The sequence below is a fragment of the Choristoneura fumiferana genome, chromosome 19 (assembly GCF_025370935.1).
Source record: "Choristoneura fumiferana chromosome 19, NRCan_CFum_1, whole genome shotgun sequence".
In the NCBI taxonomy this organism is placed as follows: domain Eukaryota; kingdom Metazoa; phylum Arthropoda; class Insecta; order Lepidoptera; family Tortricidae; genus Choristoneura; species Choristoneura fumiferana.
This window is the reverse complement of record NC_133490.1, coordinates 11,311,129-11,332,868: the sequence shown is the minus strand read 5'-3', so window position 1 is coordinate 11,332,868 and position 21,740 is coordinate 11,311,129. Positions and strand designations below refer to the sequence as shown.

The window sequence follows — 21,740 nt, the reverse complement described above, 5'->3', positions numbered from 1 at the left end:
AGCTCACTCCGGAATCAGGCTCAAGGGAGCTGCACAGGTGAGACTTTATAAATGTTAACTTCAACTTTTTTTTGGGATTTTCAATCAGTCACTTTGTAGTGGTTGCTGACCACAACCATCAATTCTCCTGACACAGTTAGTTACTCGCCGCATGGTGCGCGGTTCCTCGCGCGTGTTTATGATGACTGTGAACTTATATAATGTGTTATTGGCAGAAAGGTTAATACCAGTTTTTTTACAATGAACTGACCCGTCTGTTGAAATTAACGGTTATCAGAAAAACACAGTGTATAATAATCAAGCACTAAGATATTGTAGTTCTGTGATAGTTATAAGCACACAAGAGGAGCGGTCCTTCTAGACCCAGATGCCAAGTGGCGCCACCATCCAGTTTCTAGTGCAAAGTAGAATTATGATAGTGCCTTTTGAGAGCAGCAGAGCTACTACGAAATTCGAAAAACGAAGTTCGTGTTGTTCCGTCTCTGACGCCTATACTATTTAATATGAGAGTTCTTCTTCTTCTCGTGTCCGATGGCTTCACTCGTTTAAAGTATCCGCGACCAGAAATAGCGGTGTTTATTGCTTGTCCGTTGCATCTCGGAGGTCTCGCCCAGTACAGGTGGACGGGCATGCTGGGCAGGACATCAAATGCGACATGCTCTGGGAAGCCGTCCCACAGCCACACTGGGTGTTGGGTTTTTCAGGGAAGCCCCACTTTGCAAGGTTTTCCTTACACCGGCCAACCTGAGTCCGAAGTCTATTAAGGATTTCCAGGTTGACCATGGTTGTTTGGCCCCAGCTGGTAACGACTCGCAGGACTCACAAAATCATCAGGCGGGGCACGGCGTGGTTCTCCACCGTGAGAGTCTGGTGCGGGATTGGGGAATCCGAGATAGGGGTGGTGGCACTAAAAACTTCGCCGGCTCCTCAGGCGGGCTTGTGGCAGCTTGTGATTATACAGAGGGTGCCGAGGATCCTGTTCCTGTTTCCGCTTTTCTATACTGCACGCAACCTCTCTGCGAATCTCTGGAGGGGCAATTCCCGCCAGCGGGTAGAGCTGGTTTAGCGGAGTGGGTCTGAGACAGCCAGTGACCATACGGCAAGTGTCATTCAGGGCCGACGTTACCAGCTTGGCGTGAGCCGAGCGGTGCCAGACTGGACACGCATATTCCCCAGCCGAGAAACTCAACGCCAGACCAGTAGTTCGGAGAGTGTGCGCATTCGCTCCCAATATGAGAGTGAGGACGGTACAATACAAACTTCTATTTTCGAATTTTGATGTAGGCCCTCTGGTGTTGATTGTTAACTTAAGTTAAAATGAAGTTGTATTGCACAGGTGCAAGAATGCAAGCTAACAGCTACGCAGGGCACGCTGGAGTACAAGGGCTCTGACTACACGCTGGCGCTGGCCGTGGGCAAACCTGACTTCAGCGACAAGTCTGCCGTCTTTGTTGGACATTACTTACAGGTAACAACCAACTTATACTTAAAACGTTTAGGTAATTAACAAAATAAAGTTTGTTTAAACTTCAGCTTTGCATAGGGAAAATGAGCGAGCACCCATGAGGCTGACATGATCACCTGGAGTGTTCAAAGCCTCAACAAAAAATAGAGAAAAATAAAAAAAAAACAAACTTCAGCTGCCAGATTTGGTACATTCAAGGATTTTAAACATTTTGCTTATGTACACTCCGTGAGCTCTTAAGAAAACCTTCGAATTTTAGAAGCATGCTTCGGGTATAGACGATGACACGCGATCGTGATATGCGGTTCTGTTCTGTTATCAACTTGCAAAACTTTTAAAAGTTACGTCAAGAATAACCATCAGTACAAAATAAACCTTACTGTAATAATATTACGCTTCTTTATCTTTTTCTAACAAAATCAGCATTTTCGAATTCTTCCATCGTTAATTTAAATAGAGAACACCCCGCCTTAACACACTACTTTTATTAGGAAGTATATAGAGCTGTTGTTATATTGTATCTACATCTCTTGGGTATGTCAAATGAATTTTTTTGGTCTGCTTATGTTTAATATTTTTTTAATGTAGGTACTTTTCGAAATCCCCGTTGCTTCTATAACTCGGTCTTGAACCTTATTAAAATATTAACGATCAACACTTTTCTTGAAACTTTCGGCTTCTTTACAAAATATTTTTAGTATATTATAAACAATTTCCCGTTATTGGCTATTTACAGATATACCCTGTTTAAGTTGACTCGCCATAGAAATCAATTTCCGAAAAATAAATATGTACATACGTGTATAAATATGTACGAACTAAATAAATATTTAAGTGGTGGTTTTAATTGCTCTATATAAATATCAATGAAAACACAACGAGTGCACTCTTCGCATGATGGATTGATTCTAATTTAAAAAAGACAACTGTCATTTTCTACTAACGAATCCTTCCGATTTCCCCCGAAACCGGAGGTTTTTCTAAGAGCTCACGGACTAGACTAGTGTATTTCAATACAGAAATGTAAATGTTTAGATAGTTTAATGGGGGAATTTCAATATTTAAGACACCAATTGACGTTATTTGTAATACCTATCCAAACAAATAATCAATCTTGATATATTTTTTTACTACTAAATTCTCATTACATATCGTAACGGAATGTTGTGTTGTTTGTCCGCAGTCGGTGACGAAGCGGCTGTCGCTGGGCGCCGAGCTGGTGTACCAGGTGGCGGCGCGCATGGCCGGCGGGGAGATCGCCATCGCTTCCGCCGCCGGACGGTACACTATGGACGGTTAGTACTAGCACTACCACTACCACCCTAATACTGATGTGATCAATGTTCCATTTTTTACATATCGTAAACCTGAGATGTGCAAGGATTGTCTTGCAAGGGATGTGTTTTTCATGTCATGATTGTAGTTTATACAGCACCGCTCTGGTGGAAACAGTTGAGCGGAGCAAGGCTAGGTAAATGATGCGTTTCTATTGGTTCATGAACGACGCATTCCTCGCACATCTCTGGTGGCAACGGAGCCTAACCCTCGGATGCTGATGATCCCTCGGAGAGAGGGGAAAAACTTATGATGTGAGCTTTCATGTTACAGATTCTGAAGTATCGGCGACGCTGGGTGCGGCAGGGTTCCATCTCTGCTACTTCAAGCAAGCCAGTGAACAGCTTCAGGTACACTCAGATTTAATGCCACATTGTCATTCTCGACCGCCAATAGTACTGTACTGAACAGGCTTGCTCAATTTGATGTCATTTGTTTTTCAGGTGGTCGCTGAGATGGACACGTCCTTCCGGGGGATGGAGTCGGTGGGCACCATCGGCTACCAGGTCACCATCCCCAAGGCGGAGCTCGTCTTCAGAGGTCAGCGTTTTTGTGATCTTTAAAAAATATAAGAGATTCTTCTCAACAGAGGTTTTTTTTTTTAATCTTATATTTTTACGAGGCTTTAGTACACTAAAAGTGACTATGCCAGCCTCATATGGGGGGCCTCAGATAACATGTAGTGTACTCTCTTGTGCAGAAACCTTGTCTCTGGATGCAAAGGCCTGTCTGATGAACTTGTAAATCCGCATCGCTTCTTCTGAAAGTGGATGACTCAGAATCACATTTACACTTCCATTCCACAGATCCATACCATCCAGATACCGGTTTCTGGTATCCTTATTCTGATCACATTCCAGAAGAAAATGAAGGAGGTCTTCAATCTTATTACATCCTAAGGCTATACTTATTTATTAAATTAAACTTCCAGGAATGGTCGACTCAAACTGGAACATCGGTGCAGTCCTTGAAAAGAAGCTCCAGCCCTCCCCTTCACATTTGCCCTCTCCGGCATGGCCAACCAGGCTAAGCAGCAGTTCAAGTTTGGCTGCGGACTCATCATTGGCTAGACCCTGACATGCGGGGTGAGCTCCGGACGTTCCAAAGATGATTCAGTGCCACGAGTAGCGGGCCTCTGGTGAAACGGTATTTTGTGTTAAGTTAGATTTATAAAAAATATTATTATTCTGTTAGTTAGATTATCAATTTGACGATACACGCCACGCCGCACTATCGAACTTTGATGCTTTTTATCTGTAATTATTTATTTGACCGTAAAAAAAAACTGTGTCCAATATTTTGTAATCTAACTGATAGATTAATTATAATTTTTTTCCCTCTCTTATTTTGTAAAAGTATTTTTCAATGGAAAGACGGATCAAGATTTTTGACTAAGAATTGCTAAAAAAACAAAGTTTAACTAATCTTAAAATATATACATATAATATAGCCCATTCTTTTAGTAAACTAAAAAGAGTTGTTGATCGGAATCTAATACTTTTGCTTAGCAAAAAAAAAACTTAAGTATTTTAAATACTAAGACGAAAGGATGTTACTTGTATTAATAGCTTATGTCACCAGAGGTTTATTTATTTTTAGAAGGCGGAACAATCTTGTGAAATCACTCTGAAACATGGTCTCTATTCGATACATTAGTTAGGAAACATGAAACTAGATAAAGCCATATAACAAACTAATTTATCCCAGTTTCTAGATCCCTCTACTCGTATTGAATAGAATCCTTGAGTGATACTTTATATTCACAAAGGATTCGTGTTTTGATTTCACAAAACTTTCGTTCTTCCAAATGCAGCTACTCGGCGATACTAAATTTAGCCTCTTGACAGGTTCATTAATTGAACGGTATATTTTCAAATCATTAATCCGAATCACTAATGTTAATCTTTCTGTTGTGGTCACTTGAATGTGTGTGTGAACTCGGACTTGTGTCTATTTTGGGCTAATGTAACGGCAAATAAGTTTACAACAAATGTATCACCCGGTTAAGGTATAATTTCAAAAAGTAAACTTATCAAAACCAGATAGATTTGCGAACAAGTTCTGTTACTTTTGCTCGACGAGCTTATCAGTGGTTGCTCGATCAAGTTGGAGAGCACAAACGAATAAGATTGCCGAGCCATAGATAAGGGAGCTTATAGGTCGATTCATAAGAGCTGGGACAAAACTTGAGTGGATGAAGAATTTATTAACACTAAGGACGAGATTATAAAATTTAAAAAATTAAAAAACATAAATTGCATAAAACATCCAAAATTTCTTGATGTCAGGAAAACGTCACGAAATCTTTTGAGAAATAAAAATTTAATTTTGTAACTACATCATAGCTTTCTGTTGGATCCTACAACAAAGATTATCTTATCTGACTTTTTATCACCTTTACCACAAGGTTTTATATATATTTAAACACAATATTACTTCTTTTTTTTTTTAGTTAAAATAGCGTCAGGATTATTTTTTTTTTTTGTAAGCGTACAACTTTTTTTTTTGTGCACTACTGAAAATGGACATCGTTTTGTGAAATAGTCATCTAGATGTTGTGCATCACTAAACGATTAAATGCAGGTGGGTTAATAAGCGATAATCGTGTTATAAGAAGTGTTGTGTCAAAATACCACTATCGGGACTTATCACGCTAAAACACACGTGTTATGTACCTGTTTACAAAATATTAGGACACACAATCATATCAGCCATAGGACGTCCACTGTTGGACATCGGCCTTCCACATACTAACAATAAGTGACAAGTGACATTACTTTTGTTCAATTCGTGACAGCTCTTTGTGAATCAACCTATACTATACTCGTACATCTCTGGCACTTTAAGCTACATATTTAACCATTTTAAGTATTTAGACGGCTAGTTTAGTTGATGATTGAATAATTAAAGTTTATATTTTCATTTGTTGAAACTTATTTGGTCGATACTTCGGGATCCAGTTAATTTGCCATTGGATGAGAGACCCCTTGGCTGGGGACTGTTCTAAGGTTATGGGCATCAAAGGAACATCACAAAATAGCTTATCTGTTAATAATGAAGGCGCGATTATTATTGTTCTGTCCTTATTGACGGGCGAGCGTGTCGGTCCCGAACATCGCGGTTAACAGATTCTGACTGACGTTGCCTGTACACTGTTGTTTGCAGTGTATTCCGCATGCAGAAAAGTGTAACTGCCCCGTTTCAGATTTTAACTTTCTGTGAAAAGCTGTCTTATGAATTTTTTGGATAAGATAACACTAGAGAAATTCTAAAATCCAATTGAATTTTGGTTAGGTTATAGAGATGTGTGGGCAATTCAAACACTATACTGTATACTGTATATGTATTATTTCTTTTTACAAAGAACGTTTTTATATGTTTGTTATAAATAACGCCGCCAGAGAGCATTTATTGCGTCACTCTAGGAGCCGCATTTATTGTAAAAACTGAAGGAAGCGATGTTATAAGAAAAAAGACCAGCATAACTATGTTTTCCAAGGCAATGATAACTGCCAGTGGAACTAGCAGTGGCGTGACCCCGTCCACAACACGATTTCTGTAAAAAAAACTCACCACTTGCTCAGTGGCGTAGCTAGGTAACCAGCCCTGGCCTGGGCAATGCCCAACAAACAGGTTTGAAGTAAAATCATTATATATACAAATACTTTAAAAATGCTAACAATTATCATCAGCTATAAAGAGAATTTCGACCTGAGCTTGAGCTCACTGCCCCGCCTACTTGGTAGCTACGCCACTGCACTTGTAGGATAAACAGGTCAAACCAGTTGAGGCAAATATTTGTATGAAAAATGCGAATATTTGTGCTTCAACAACTACGACTCAAATTTGGTTGTTTAATATGAATTTATACATGTCAATATGTTTACAGGCTATGTAAAGTATAATCGATCAAATTGAATTATGACCCAGGGTTGAAACCTTTTAATATAGTAGCACAAAGGTCTCTGGGTCATGTTCGATTGTACATAAAGTACTAGCTGTAGTCAATCGTTGCAAATTGTCCCTGACATTTATTTATTCTATCTCATTCGCTCTTACTTTTCTAGTGGCAATGTTATCCTGAAAGTTTTTACGGTCACGCTACTGGGAACTCGAGGCCATAGAAATTGAAATAACGTAGATGACAGTAGACAAGAGGCACCGTCCCGCTTATACGCTAAGCAAAGGAGTGGGACGCCGCACTCGCACAGCGAGATGTAGAACTAGCATTGTTCAGACTGACTAGCAAGCATAATTATGAGATTGTGCACTTTCGAACAAAGTGGGCCAGGTTTTGAGATGATAATTGAGGAAAATGTTTTTGAAAAAGATTTTCAAATTCCATTCTTTTGCCTCTTTCCCACATATGGTTGGAAAGAGGTTGCCTGCCATATTTTTTTTTTACTTCACTAAGTATTATCTTTATGAAATCTCACTAAGACTGGTCCTTTAATTAAGAAGTATAATAGTGTACCTAGTACCTATGTATGATACGTAAAAGCTTGCTTCAGTATAGCTGTCTCTTTCTTATAATATCGTCGGTTCAAAAAATGAGACGCCCCAGAACTATTTTTATTACGGGATTTTTATAATATACGGGTAATTGACCGTAATCCTTTAAAACATAAGCTTTGGCTTCGGTCGTTGGCGGCCGCGACTGGAGGGCTACTACGAAAATCGAAGTTCGTATCGTACCGTCCCTCTCACGCTCATATTAAATAATATGAACGTCAGCGGGACGGCAAGATACGAAGTTCGAATTTTGCACTTTCGTAGTATAGGGTCTGGGTCGATGTTTTCGTATAAAGAGCTTGTGCGCCCTAGATCCTATAGGGTTATACTATAATTGATAACATAGACAGACAGATTGTAGACATAGACACATTGTTTGAAAACGCGAAATCTATGGAAATATCGTGCAAGTACTGGTTGATATTTGATGAAGCCACTGTACTGTACTATACAAGGTGAATATCCAAAGATATTGATGTTCATTATAAGCCTTGTAGCGCTAAATTGAATTGAATTTTATCCTTTTCAATTGTTAGTAAACATGAATTTAACCTAAAATTTCACTTTTTTCCTTGAAATGCTTTACCACTGAAATCAGTGGTTTTATGGTTTGGTAGGCACCATCCAGAAAATTATTAGGTATTTCACAAATGCATTTTGTTCTGAAACTGTAAATGATTCTGAATTTTTATAAAACTAACCTAACCTATATAAGGTTAGAAGTACACAGTGGTCTTGATATAAATCCTGAACAGTTTAATTTATTTACTTTTTGTTTACTTGTGAAGTATTATTGGTAGATTTTTTTGACATTCACAAGTGCCTTGTTATAGCCTAAATTGAATAAAGACATTTTGATTAACGTAAAAGCGAATCATGTTTAAAATAATGATTTTGTGTCTTATTACGTAGGCACCGAAGTCGAATATTTGAGTAGATTCATGTGGTCGGTATTTTAAATTTATCAATTCAATATAGCTGCAATATAACACTGTCTGAAGGTGTGTTTTTTTTTTTACACTACTTAGTACAGTGAAATTTTAGGTTAAAAACTTGTTTGTTACCTACTTATGACAACTTGAGATGACTCAATGTTGTGTACAGATGTCCTAGAGTGACTATAATATCCCGACTGCCCGTTGTGCATGTGTGTAGATAGTAAATGGCGTACTGTACATAGAAGCCTGTTGTTGAAATGTTTATTTTTAATAGAGTTATGTTAATAAATCAGTTGGGTGTTTATTTGTCTTACCTCTAAGGTGTTACCTATGGGTTTGGAGACTGATTTTTAAAATCACATCACTCGTAGATGCCATTCAGAAGTGGTATGAATCTTGTGTATTACAGCATGACTAAAAATTTGAAAACATAGCTGTGGAGTATTCCCGTGGTACGTTATGTAGTCCGGCCAGCTAGACTGGTTTTTTTTTGATTATCCAGTGGCGATACTTTTTGGTCGATTGTACATCTGTGCACTGTACCGTGGTCCGGTCGTATCGCCACCGAAAAATTTAAAAATACATATTTTTCCAGTCCTGCTGGCCGGACTACACCACCATGTCTTGATGCCTAACAAAATAAAAATGCATTTTTCAACTATCTAGAAAGCGTTTCCAGGAATTATTTAATTGAATTGTTCCCCTTCTACTCTACTTGAACTTCAAAGTCAGCTCCAATGACAGTATGAGGAAAAATATATGCGAAAAGTAATTCGGTGATGATTCTGCTCAAGGTTCACGTCAGCAATATTTATTATTTCTTGTTTAACTACCTTTTTCTGGCAATGGCTATAGTTCGGGTTGCGTGCTGGGATGGAAGAGATGAACAAAGTAGGTAGCTAATATTCTTTAATAACACACATGTATGTTATAAGAAAAGTTCAGAAGGCGGGCTAACCAGGCGGGAGTCGGGGCGCGTTGGTAGGCGCGTGACAAGTAAGGTGGTTGTGTACCGACTGACGTCCGTTGGCCGCGGGCCCGCGTGGTTAGCTAAAATGCTGATCACACAATATGTGGCAGGGGTGTCGCCACATCACTCCCCCCCCTTTTTTGAGAAAAATAAAATGTATACATAATAAAAAAAAACTTAGCCAAAAATAAAAACAATTGACAACTTGTGACCTCTTTTCATGACTGACTGTACTCTTATATTGTTACGGTAATGCTGATTCAAATAAATCGACGCTGCGCTCATGTTTACGACGTTTGTAATATGATCGCTCTGTGCCCGCGCTGACGCTGCTCCACTGCTATGCAACGTGACTGGGCTGGAATGCGGCGCTTGTAGGTCCCGCTTGATCATGCTCTGACGAGAAAGTCTTCATGCCATACGCCTTTGCGGCTGTAATGACTTCATGAGCGACCTCTGCGTGTAATGGCATGACTCCCTGCGACGACACTCGACGGTGCAATGAAGATCCTCTAACCACACGCTTTGGCGGCTGTGATGGCTTCAAGATGGATTTCAAATGACACGATGTCCGGCGGCAAATATAACATCCTTTAACCACACGCTTTGGCGGTTGTGATGGCTTCTAGGAATGAGACGACGTTCGGCGAAAATATTTGCTGATGTAACGATATGTGTTTGTGTAAGATTGGTCCGGAACGGTGCTATCTTGCTTTTGCCGCTATCAGATAGCAGTTCGGTGGTCTGACTGCTCGACTGTTGAGGCTTTTACTTCTGAGGTCACTTTGTGGTTTCACTGAATTTAACCGCCTGGTTAGCTCACAAACGAATCTAGTTAGCACGTGTTCGAAAACGGGTCACCACTTTAACTACCTTTTACTGGCAATGACTATAGTTCGGGTTGCGTGCTGGGATGGAAGAGATGAACAAAGTAGGTAGCTAATATTCTTTAATAACACACATGTATGTTATAAGAAAAGTTCAGAAGGCGGGCTAACCAGGCGGGAGTCGGGGCGCGTTGGTAGGCGCGTGGCAAGTAAGGTGGTTGTGTACCGACTGGCGTCCGTTGGCCGCGGGCCCCGCGTGGTTAGCTAAAATGCTGATCACACAATATGTGGCAGGGGTGTCGCCACACTTGTTTTTTTTTTGCAATAACTATAAAGAAACCTGAATAGAATTAAAAATATATACCAATGTTTACGTAATCATGGGGGGAAGGAGGAGGTAGGGTTTTGCTGACTTTCGCTGACAAGGGGGTGGAGGGGGTTAAAAATTACTAATTTTCTGCTTACGTAATACTTGAATGACCCCATATTAGTAAACCTATGTGGTTATTATTATGACTACACCGCTATCCTAGGAAATCGTGTTATTTCGAGTGCATACCTTCATTTCAATGTCTGTTTTTTTTTTCATTTAAGTCTAAACACAATCGCACCAGCACTATCTGGCATTCTGCAAAAGGTAAGGTACCTACCAACATACAAATAAAACAGCCACATAGTTTAAAAATAACGTAAGTTTATTACATTAATGAAATAAAAATAGAATAAAAACGCATTATTCTCTGTACGATCGGCCGACTAAGGCGGTACACCATTGATTTGATTCATCCTCTGATTAAATTGAGCAAGTGACGTGACAGACAACAATGTGTAGTCATTTTGAAAGTTGGTAGCTCCGTTTAGCACGCGAATTTTGCCTCTTTTTTAGCGCGCAATGAGGGCTTCATCACAGTAAAATTTAAGCTTTTATACTAGTATTTTATTATGCATTGAAATAATATCACGTCACCATTGCTCGAGATACAAAGTATTTTGGTGCGCGGAATTTGTTCTAAAATTTTGAAATTAGACGATGGTATTTACAAGTTGACGTTTTGAAATGTTCGGATTAAATCATTATTGATTTTACACCAAACGGATATGTTTAAAAATGCAGCCTCGAGTAAGGACGCGAGCTACGTGCCTTATTCAACAGGCAGTCAGGTTCATTTTGAATAATTGTATGTCGCTGTCATAAAGTTATGCAAACAGGAACCAACCCACACCTCCCCCTAAAGTTTAGATAAGTATGCAACAGTTATTAAAATTCACCTGCTATCAACTCGATAGAGCGCATTTTAGTAACTCGTGGCATACTTATCTAAACTTTACGGGGAGGTGTGGGTTGGTTCTTGTTTGCATAACTACGTCCTTTTGCTTGGATTTAAACGCGCATGTGCGTTTGCAGCATCTGTAGAAGTCTCCGGTTTGAAAGCCGGCAACACTTTGTTTTTACACCATGCTTGTGTTGATATAACGAACTTATGGACTTTTTAGCGAACTTAAATACCACCATCTTAGTCTTGGCAAGTTTTAATACGACCAAAACACTTTATATCGTCTACCCGCCAATACAGCTAACTATAAACATAAGTGCATCTGAAACCAGGGTCGGATGAAAGCTCAAAATTAAACCGAAACAAATGCCAACCCAAATTTCACAATAAAAACGAGAGTTTTTCCATTATCTCCTTATACCAAAATATATTATTATGGCTTGAGTTATCATTTCAAAGATACAATATGTCTATATCTATAATATTAATATAATCTTCGTGTTATATCTATCTACGCTAGACTTACAATAACAGACCATTGCAGCACTTTTAGTTCGCAACATGTCAAATGAGAGATCTGTTTGTAAAGCTCCTTTGTTTTGAGGTGTTCTTTGTAATTTGCCCACTGGTGGACTAAAGCGTTCGTGTTCATTGTTATAGTTGCACGAGTCAAACAATACATTTTAAAACATCCTCGTTTAATGTAAATCCTGAATAAATTAGTCTGAATAAAAACTTATAAAAAAAACGATAAAACTATTGTGATGCATTGATTTAATCTATTTTAAGTACAAAAAATAACAATTTATTAGAAAGGTCTACTTCTGTGAATAAAAAGAACATCTCAAAACATTCCAAATCTTTATCTTTGTTTGGCAGAGTATCGGTATTGCTACTGTCAAGTTATAAAAAAATGCTACTTATTTGGTGCAAACGATTCCTCACAACGCCACCTATCGTGTTATTATGTAAAACGAATGCTAAGAAATCCACCAGCCAACATCGTCAAAGTCATCGCCAATTATTTGCGTTTGAAATATTTATTTCAACAGGAACCTCACACTTATTCGGTATAAAATAACATTTATTCTAAGTCTAAGACTTACGACGTATATGAGAAACATGAATCCATTAAGCCTTTTAGACGTTAATGTGTAACAAACATTCATACTATGACAAAGTCAACTGGCAGCTTTCTCGACACACCAGGGAGATATTAATACTATGATAAAATGTCGCTCTAGTCTATGCCAGGAAGTGTTGCAAGCCTAAAAATAATTGCGCTAAATAAAGATATCTATTGATAGAACAGCTGTCACATAAGTACTGAATGTATAAACCCTCACATTAAATTGACACATTTTCAAAAAAAAAGGAAGAAACCAATCACAGATACAGAATTCTCATTACAAAATCACAATCGCGGACTTTAATAAACCATAGACAAAATGTTGGCATTGCAGAGAAAAAAATGTAGTTCTTTGTCATAGAGGGGTGAAAACACACAAAACATGACATGACACATTTGTTTAAAAAATTAACACTACAATAAAAAATATTTAAATACCTATGAGATATAAGTGATGACTGCGACGCTTGGGCCGTGATAGATTTAAGTTGTTTATTTTATGCTATGGGGACAGAATTCAATATATTTACAAGATGCTATCTCGCTCACTCGCGTTTCGATACAATCGTGATATTTTAAAAGGTTTAATTATGAGTATGTTAGCATACACATGGTTAAAATCTAACGTTTAAATGTTCGATACGAGACGCCTACTGTTAAGTCTAAGCACTTTTTAAACAAATAATTACCTTCCGCTATATTAAAAAAATATATTAATCTGTCATCTCCCAGTATAACAGGATCAAAGGAATTTGGGCACAAATTTGTGCCTCTGGGAGAGGACAGGTTAAAGAAAATAAAATGCTATAATTTACTGTTTCATAATCAATCGGAAGACAAATGGGTGCACAACATGATCAAGTTTTAATCGCACGACTAGAGATAATTAAACTCAATAAAAAAAAAATAGAAAACAATTTCACTAGACAGTTTCTCTGAGTTAAAGGCAATTATTCGTTTCAAGAACGCCAGAAATCCCTACACAACCTCCCCTAAAGTTAGTTACACCAAGATTTATTGTGAACACTTTATATCCTATCATATTGCTGCTAATCTTAAGCGTAGGACAAGAACAAGCCGAAAACTTTCATAAAAATGGACTCTGAACAGTACGGCATACGATTCTACTATATAACAATAAACCTCTTTAAGGCTCAGTTTTATTGGTCGATAACTTGATCGATATACAGCTTGCGGAGTCTCCCCGCAGGCGGAATAGCGACCAGTGAAACCCAAACTCAAATGCCGGCTCTCGGCCAAACATGCGGGGTCTCGATCAATGAAAACGGTTCCCCGAATGCGGGCCCTATGGCATGCGTTATGGAGATATCCCGTACCCAACATGCGGGCGCTATCGACCAATGAAACTGTACCTTTATGACTCCTCCGTTGCGAAGACAAAGCAGAGGAAGGCAAAAGGTTCTTCATTCATACGGGTCTCTCAAAGTAACACCCAATTCATCATCATCATCATCATCCCAGCCTATATACGTCCCACTGCTGGGCACAGGCCTCCTCTCAGAACAAGAGGGCTTGGGCCGTAGTTCCCACGCGGGCCCAGTGCGGATTGGGAACTTCACACGCACCATTGAATTGCTTCGCAGGTTTGTGCAGGTTTCCTCACGATGTTTTCCTTCACCGCAAAGCTTGTGGTAAATTTCAAATGTAATACCCAATTTCAAATGTAATTAGTAGTCTATTATTTACTACATACAACCAAATAATTAAGAAAATGAATCCTTTCCATGAATATTTATTTCAAATTTAATGTAAAATATAGTTTTTATGATGATAATATTTATATATGTGTTATTTTTTACTTCCGTCAGCTTTAACCTCCTGAGTCCTTGACGTTTTTTTAACAAACTTAGCGTTTAAGACCTAGACATGGTTTGGATTGTATTTCAAAATTCTTAGAATTCTATATGCAATGAACAATTTGTACTTCACAAAGTACATTCGGCCGTTATTCATAGTGTTAATTACGCCTTTATAAAGTACGCGAGGACTTGGGACGTTAAGGGAACATGCAACTGAGTATCACATACTCACGACCATGTCATGGTATAATGTAATAGTAATCAATATAGGTATCAATTGTAGTGAGCCGCACGCCGCGCTGTCCTAGTCACTTACACATCCCATAACACACCGATTAAACTTTACAACACGAACTTTAAACCTTTCACATAGAAACAGAACTTGGTCGCACCCTTGTAAAACCAATATTTTCGTTCATGGTACATTATATAAGACAGTCTCCAAGTCACCGTGCCTCGGGGGCTACTATGAAATTCGAAAATCGAAGTTCGTATCGTACCGTCTCTCTCACTCGTATTAAATAATAGCGTCAGCGGGACGGCGAGACACGAAATTCGAATTTCGCACTTTGTAGTAGGGCCTGCTTTTATTTCTCACAAGCAAATTCGACAGTCTGAATTCGCATTATAGAATCCCGTTTTTATTCATCTCTTTTAGTTTTATTATAAAAAAATATGAGCAGTATCATTAACTATTCTAAAAACATCTAAAATTGCCATTGTGGTCCACAAGTGCTTTCCTGGTTAAAAGCAATGGGCAGGGCGACTTGATTATTAGTAATTAGCATTAGAAACTTAATTGTGCAACCATATGAATAATATACATTTTACAAGACACTAAAAAGTATAGAAATTGTTTTCATTGTCATTCCCTCCATTAAGTAGCCTTAAAAAAGAAAGCCATCCCTTTTAAGGCTAAGTTATCATCAAATTAACATGACATTTTTATTTTTTATTTACCATATGCCTGAAACAAAGCTACCGTAAAAAGTTTCTAATGCTTATTGCTATTTTTTGAAGCGATCAACTTCAGTTTTTGATTATATTTCGCTGTTCTATTAAGGTTGAGTTCACATCGATTATTCGTAATTCGCTAGATGTCGCTGCTTCAGTCGAACACAAATGACAGGGAGTCAACTGGAAAGCTATGGATGAGAACCAAAAATACTATTACGGTGCAGTTGGTGGAAACTGTGTAAGTGTAAGAAAATAACCGATATATTGCAATACACGAGTTTTTCTTTATAAGTAAATGAATATGAAAAAAAAAACTTTCTTGTTATTTAGATGCAATTTGATATGGAGATAGTTTAAGACCCTAGGAAGAAAAAATAGGATAGTTTGTATCCCCGAAAATTACGTAGTTCCCGCGGGATGGCGTTAAACCAATTCTTCGCGGGCAACTGGTAGTAGGTACCAACTCATTCTAGATTTTTCATGGCTTTGCCACAAAAGACTTAAACAAGAGTTAATTGACAGTTTTGTACAGTTTATAAACGGATGTGTTAAACACGTGTTCAACGATTGTCTAAGTTTTATGGTAAAACGGTTAGTATCAAAATACTTTTAAATTAACATTTATAAACTAAAATTCACTAATAGTAAAAAAAACCTTTGCAAAGCGACATCTAGCGATTATGAACATTATGATGAACTTTCCCTTATTTGACGTTTAGTAAATTTATAGAACGCTCCATTAAATATCCAAACTGCACAGCTAAAACATACCACGACTAGCACAGGCTTCGGCGTGAGAATTGAGGCCAATGATAACCATGGATCAGAAAGCCATTGGGTTCAAACCATGCTCGCGCGACTAAATAGATTTTGTAACTCTAAAAAAGTTTTCATCACTTCATACTAATTTTAATATGTATGAAGATTTATATGACTTCAGTTTCCACGCCGAAGCTATAACTATATTTAACGCAATTTGACATTATACCTTAATGCTGGTTAACAAGATGCCAGTAAAATCATGCCAGTAGCAAGATAATGCGACACTCGATGGATCACTTGGTAACTTGTTAGCTTTGCGGGCGCATAATACTACTGGCAAGATTTTACTGCACTTGTGTAAACCAGCACTAAAAGCAAAAACGAGGTTTGCTTAACACCGCTTGTACCAGGCAGGACTCACCAGACTCCATTGAGGTCTGGGAATAATTAGATATCAAAGTCGATAACTGCGCTACATCGTGCCGAGGTCTTTCTAAAACACTGATGATATTATTTCGCAATGTAACATTCCCCAAATGTTTGCAACTTGTTCACCGTTAAAGCCGATAAATTTTCAATATTACACAAAAACAAATTTTGAATATGCAGTCGCGAGACGAATTCACAAATTTAATCTCACTTGTGAAATGCGTGACAGGATCATAAAAACATATTGAACTTATATCTCGTTCTATTATTTTGATACACGTGTAGAAACTGCGTCAGCAATACAATATACCGTGAACAAATCGGGGCTACGTATCAAATCATTAAATTATGTTATATCAAATGGCAATATTTATGTATTTCGTCCATTATAATTTTAAAACTTTATTTACTTGGACGCGTCCCCGCAAAAATAATGTTATGAAAGTGTTTTTTTTGCGTTAGGCTATCTAGTTAATTAACTCATTTTCGAGTGCCAGATTTAGGGGCTGTTTCAGCACCCATTGATTAATTTTAACTGACGGATAAATGTGATGCCTTCTCCGTCTATTGGAACAATACAAACAGAGGCGGCATCACATTTATCCATCAAATAAATTTAATCAATGGATGGTGAAACAGCCCCTTAGTGTTTACCGAGTTTTTTATTCTTCATTGATAATTATCTCAGCGTGTCGGCGTTATAATGATACATTTTTTTATATTTTAAGTGATATTTTAGATACTTATACTGAAAGTTTAGCGGCATTAGCGCACATTAAATTGCACAAACAGCTGCATACACATTTCTAGTCTTAAACTGATCAAACAAAATGCAATCGACAACATCTTCACTCAAAATTATTTGGTTACATTTGAACATGTTACACGAAATATTTGGTTACACTTGAACATGCTACGCAAAATGTCACTAAAACAAAACTGGCATCACAAAATCGGTAATCTAAATAAAATAACTTTACAATGTATATTTAAGGTTCAGTTAAATTTGTATTTTGATTTGAGATACGAGCTTTAGTGAGCAAAGTAGTGAAGATTTGTACTTTCGAAGAATGAGTCTTACAACTTGACTGGCAAATACACGAAAGCATCAAAATTAATCTTATTTTTAATTTTCTAATGATAATACATAAATTGATATAATTAGGCAGTGAAAATGTTGTCAATAGGTGACATCTGTCCCACTATACATACAATCAGGTACAGTCGAAGACATATTTAACTGACCAGTAAAGACGGGAACCGAGAGAAATTGTCTATGACACGTCAATCTTTTAGTGAACGTACTTGACTTATTCGACATAACAATTTTATGGGTACTGGCCGAAAAAAACATTAACATTACAGAGATGAGCAGCATTTTTCAAAATTCCCACTGGATGAGCAACTCGTCTATTTATTTTCTCACTCGGGCACACAGACACGAGCTCCTTTCTGGCAGTTCCAATGTTAGTGGTTAGTTAAGTACGCCTGTACCGACCTTATTGCAGTGTCCTGACTATACAAGCGCTAGTGCTCCCGACGTTACCGCATTCATCGTACAAACGTTAGACAACACCTCGAAGGGCAGTGAGCGAGCTGTGCGGTACCTGCAACCGGAACACAGTCCATTATTATTATTTAGCCTGCGTTGTGGTCCCACTGCTGGACAAACCCCCCCCCCTGTCCTCCATTCCTGCTGATCCAAAGCAGTCTGAGGGCCATCGTAACACAGTTCAAATTAAAATCAACACGTTTATTTAGTAGGCCGCAGGGAGCTTTTTGTGGCTGTCCATAAAGTACGTCACCACCAATATCTATACTTGACGTTATAACTTCAAGTAGGTGGAACAGAGGGTGAGTGAATCTCCAGCTATACCTGACGTTATATCTCCAAAAAGGTGGAACGGGTCTATAGGTATCGCCGAATGATTGTTAATTACGAGGTGTTCTGAAATATTTTCTGTTTCAGGTGTCAGGACAATCGATCTTTAGGACAGGTGGTAGGACCTTATGCAAGGCCCGCCCGGATTGCTACCACCATCGCTCGTTAATCCTGCCGTGAAGCAGCAGTGCTTGCACTGTTGTGTTTCGGCGTGGAGAGTAAGACAGCCGGGGAAATTACTGGCACTTGAGGTATCCCATCTTGGGCCTCTAGGTTGGCAACGCATCTGCAATACCCCTGGTGATGCAGATGTTTATGGCGGTGGTGATCTCTTACCATCAGGAGACCCACTTGCTCGTTTGCCATCCAGTCGAATAAAAAAAAATACATTTATTAGGACAAACGACGTTAGGCGATACGACGGGCCTGAGGTGGAACAGAGGGCGAGTAAATCTCCAGGTACCTGACGTTATAACTCCATGCCCTGCGCCTCGTCGTCGCTGAAGTCGCTCATGGAGCTCTCGGTGTCGCTGGCGTTGTTGTTGGCGGCGCCGTTGGAGCCGCCGGCCGGCGCGCCGCCCACGCCGCCGCCGCCCCCCACGCCGGTGATCGCGTCCTTTTCTAGCAACGCCTCCTCGGTCGCGAACCGCCGCACGTAATCTACAGTTTAGAAACACGCTGTGTTAGCGATGTGCTTATTAGGGCTCATTATTGTTAGTTATTTATTTATTTACTACTTTTTTCCCGCGGCTTCGACCGCGTGGAATTCGGTTATCGCGCGCTGATCCCTCGGGAACTGTGCATTTTTCCGGGATAAAAAGTAGCCTATGTCACTCTCTGGCCCATAAACTATCTCTATGCCAAAAATCACGTCGATCCGTCGCTCCGTTTCGACGTGAAAGACGGACAAACATACACACAAACACACACACTTTCGCATTTATAAATTAGTATGGATTTGTCAATAAAAAATTACAGCATTAGGCCGCTTGTAGACCTCCGTTGTTTTTACCGGACAACGGACCGTTTTTTTTGCCGGACTTGCGGTGTTGTATGGCTGGCGCGACGGACACCGGTCCGGCGTAAAAAAGGCTGTCATCCATGCCAGTTCATTGGTATGTGTAGACGCTACCGGACGTATCGCCCGTTTTCTGTTAATTATTGCCTTCTACTTGTTCCACCCGGTAAAAGATATGGGCGATATATCGGGATAAAAAGTATAAACTAACTTTTTGCCAAATTACATCCAAATCCGTCCAGCCGTTTCAGCGTGAAGAAGTAACAAACATACTCACTTACTCACTCACTCACTCGCTCACAAACTTTCACATTTATAATATTAGTAGGATAGAACCGCTTCATTTATCTATCCTCGCTCCGCCCAGCTGTTTCCACCAGAGCGGTGCTGTGCGAGGTTAGGTAAATTACTTTAATATTTTGACTTATGTTACTGTTGCATTCACCCAGTGATTTATGCACGCTTTCTGTCAGACATTGGTGCTGGCTGTAAACAGTCGAACCATTTGATTCCTAACCCAAAGTATAACGTTTTCACAGTAAGTATCATAATGAATTCTCTTGTCAAGATCTCTTGTCACTATGACTTTTACCACGAAAAGTGAATCACGATGGTGACACTCTTTCCCCGCCCGGATAACACCGACATGGAAATACCGGCCCTGTTTTTTGTGTACACGCCCATAGAAACTGACAGGAGCTTCTATGGGCGTGTACAGGAAAAACAGGGTCGGTATTTCCATCCCGGTATTATCCGGGTCGGGAAAGAGTGTCACCCAATCACGATTCAGTCGGTGCGATGGTACGCCGGGGCTCACCTGAGACCTTCTTCTTGTACTCCTCGGGCTTGTGCAGGTACATGGCGGCGGCGTCCCCGTTCAGCGGGTCGATGGGGTTCGGGTACGTCAGCAGCTGAGGCAGGAACGACTCGAAAATGTTCGACAGGTCTGCGGGATACAGCCAACAGATAAGTCAGAGAAATCGCATTTGATTAACATTCATTGCAAACAAATTGGTCTGATTTTTTTCCCGAACACCAGGATACTTAACGTCGTTGTGTCTACTCGTAACGTTGCCGAAACGTCGAGGTAAATATTACTCGTGTAAAAATAGCGTGAAAAGTCCCGTTTATGGTATTTTGACTACCAGGATACTTGTTTGTAAACAAAATACACGGAAACAGTTTTAAGGTACGATTTTCATAGAAACATCAAAAAAATAAGAAATAAAAGAAACCATTCGTACTTCCTAAAAAAATATTAGAATAAAAACTAAGAAGGAAAAAAGAAACTACTACTAGACTTTAGAGTTTTTGCCTAATTGAAGTTTGTTTCAGACAGTCGGGTATTTTGATATTTTAAATGAATTACAAGCTTTTATTTAACTAATAAAGTTATTTGCAAACATTTTTCGTCCACTTACTGAAGGGCTACTATGAAATTCGAAAATCGAAGTTCATATTTTTTTTTTTTTTTATTCACCGCAATGGGCACTACACGTCATTTTTTTAAACTACCAGCGCTTTCGGAAAGACCATCATTGCCAAGAAGAATGCGTAGGTACAGTCACCAGCACTAATATCTGACACAACAAGCGTGCGTAAATATATGATGCGACGCGACCGGAGGACGAAAAACGTGTCATATATTTTTGCACACTCCGCTGTGGCAGATATTAATGCTGGTGACTGTACCATCCCTCTCACTCTCGTATCAAATAATATTATCGTCAGCAGGACGGTAGGTACGATACGAATTTCACTTTTAGAATTTCGTTGTAGCTCTCTGGTATTCGATTGATCTGAATTTGGCATACTTAATCGTCGTGAAACTTATACGGATATGTCGACCGTGACAAGTCGGATCTGCAATTATTGTGCCAAAATCAAATATACTGTTTTATATTGACTTTGACATAATAATCCTAAAATGGCCAAATTGTAGATCCGACTCTGTTAATTGTCACGGTCGATGTAGTTTTCATGACAATGTAAATAATTTTCCTTGTAAATTGGATATATATTTACTACCATTCTGAATATTTTCAAATTTTTCCACCCAACAGTTTAGATTTTAGAGGGCGGGGAGGGGACGCTCGATTTCAATGAAAATTTCCACTTTAAAGTTGAATATTTCGCAAACAGATCACTGAATAGAAAAATTGTCTTGGCAATCCCCTTAATAGATCGACAAGAAAAAAAATCACCCCCACTTTACGCCTATGGTACTCTAAAAACTTTTTTTTTACTTTTTTTATCCTTTGGAGTGGCAGCGCCATAGTTAAAATTAACTGTCAACTGGCGCGGCCATTTTGAAAAAATCTTCCTTGTTTGCATTGACACCTACGAATTAATTTCGCGAATTCGCGAATTTAATAAAAAATTACACCAAAAAAAACCCACTTTAATGTTATAGATAAGCCTA

The 21,740-nt window shown here is 38.9% G+C and overlaps 1 protein-coding gene and 1 pseudogene across 1 annotated transcript in view; one reads left to right on the top strand and one right to left on the bottom strand.

The window, feature by feature from the left end:
• LOC141438581 (mitochondrial import receptor subunit TOM40 homolog 1-like) overlaps nt 1-6,396 on the top strand; it is a 7,072-nt pseudogene extending 676 nt beyond the window's left edge.
• Nucleotides 6,397-10,721: 4,325 nt separating this feature from the next.
• Nucleotides 10,722-21,740, bottom strand: part of LOC141438834 (ubiquitin-conjugating enzyme E2 H-like) — a 28,168-nt gene continuing 17,149 nt past the window's right edge. The window contains 3 exon segments of the mRNA XM_074102856.1: nt 10,722-18,025; nt 18,764-18,960; nt 20,136-20,264. Coding sequence (XP_073958957.1) covers nt 18,770-18,960; nt 20,136-20,264 — 320 coding nt within the window. The 3' untranslated portion in view covers nt 10,722-18,025; nt 18,764-18,769.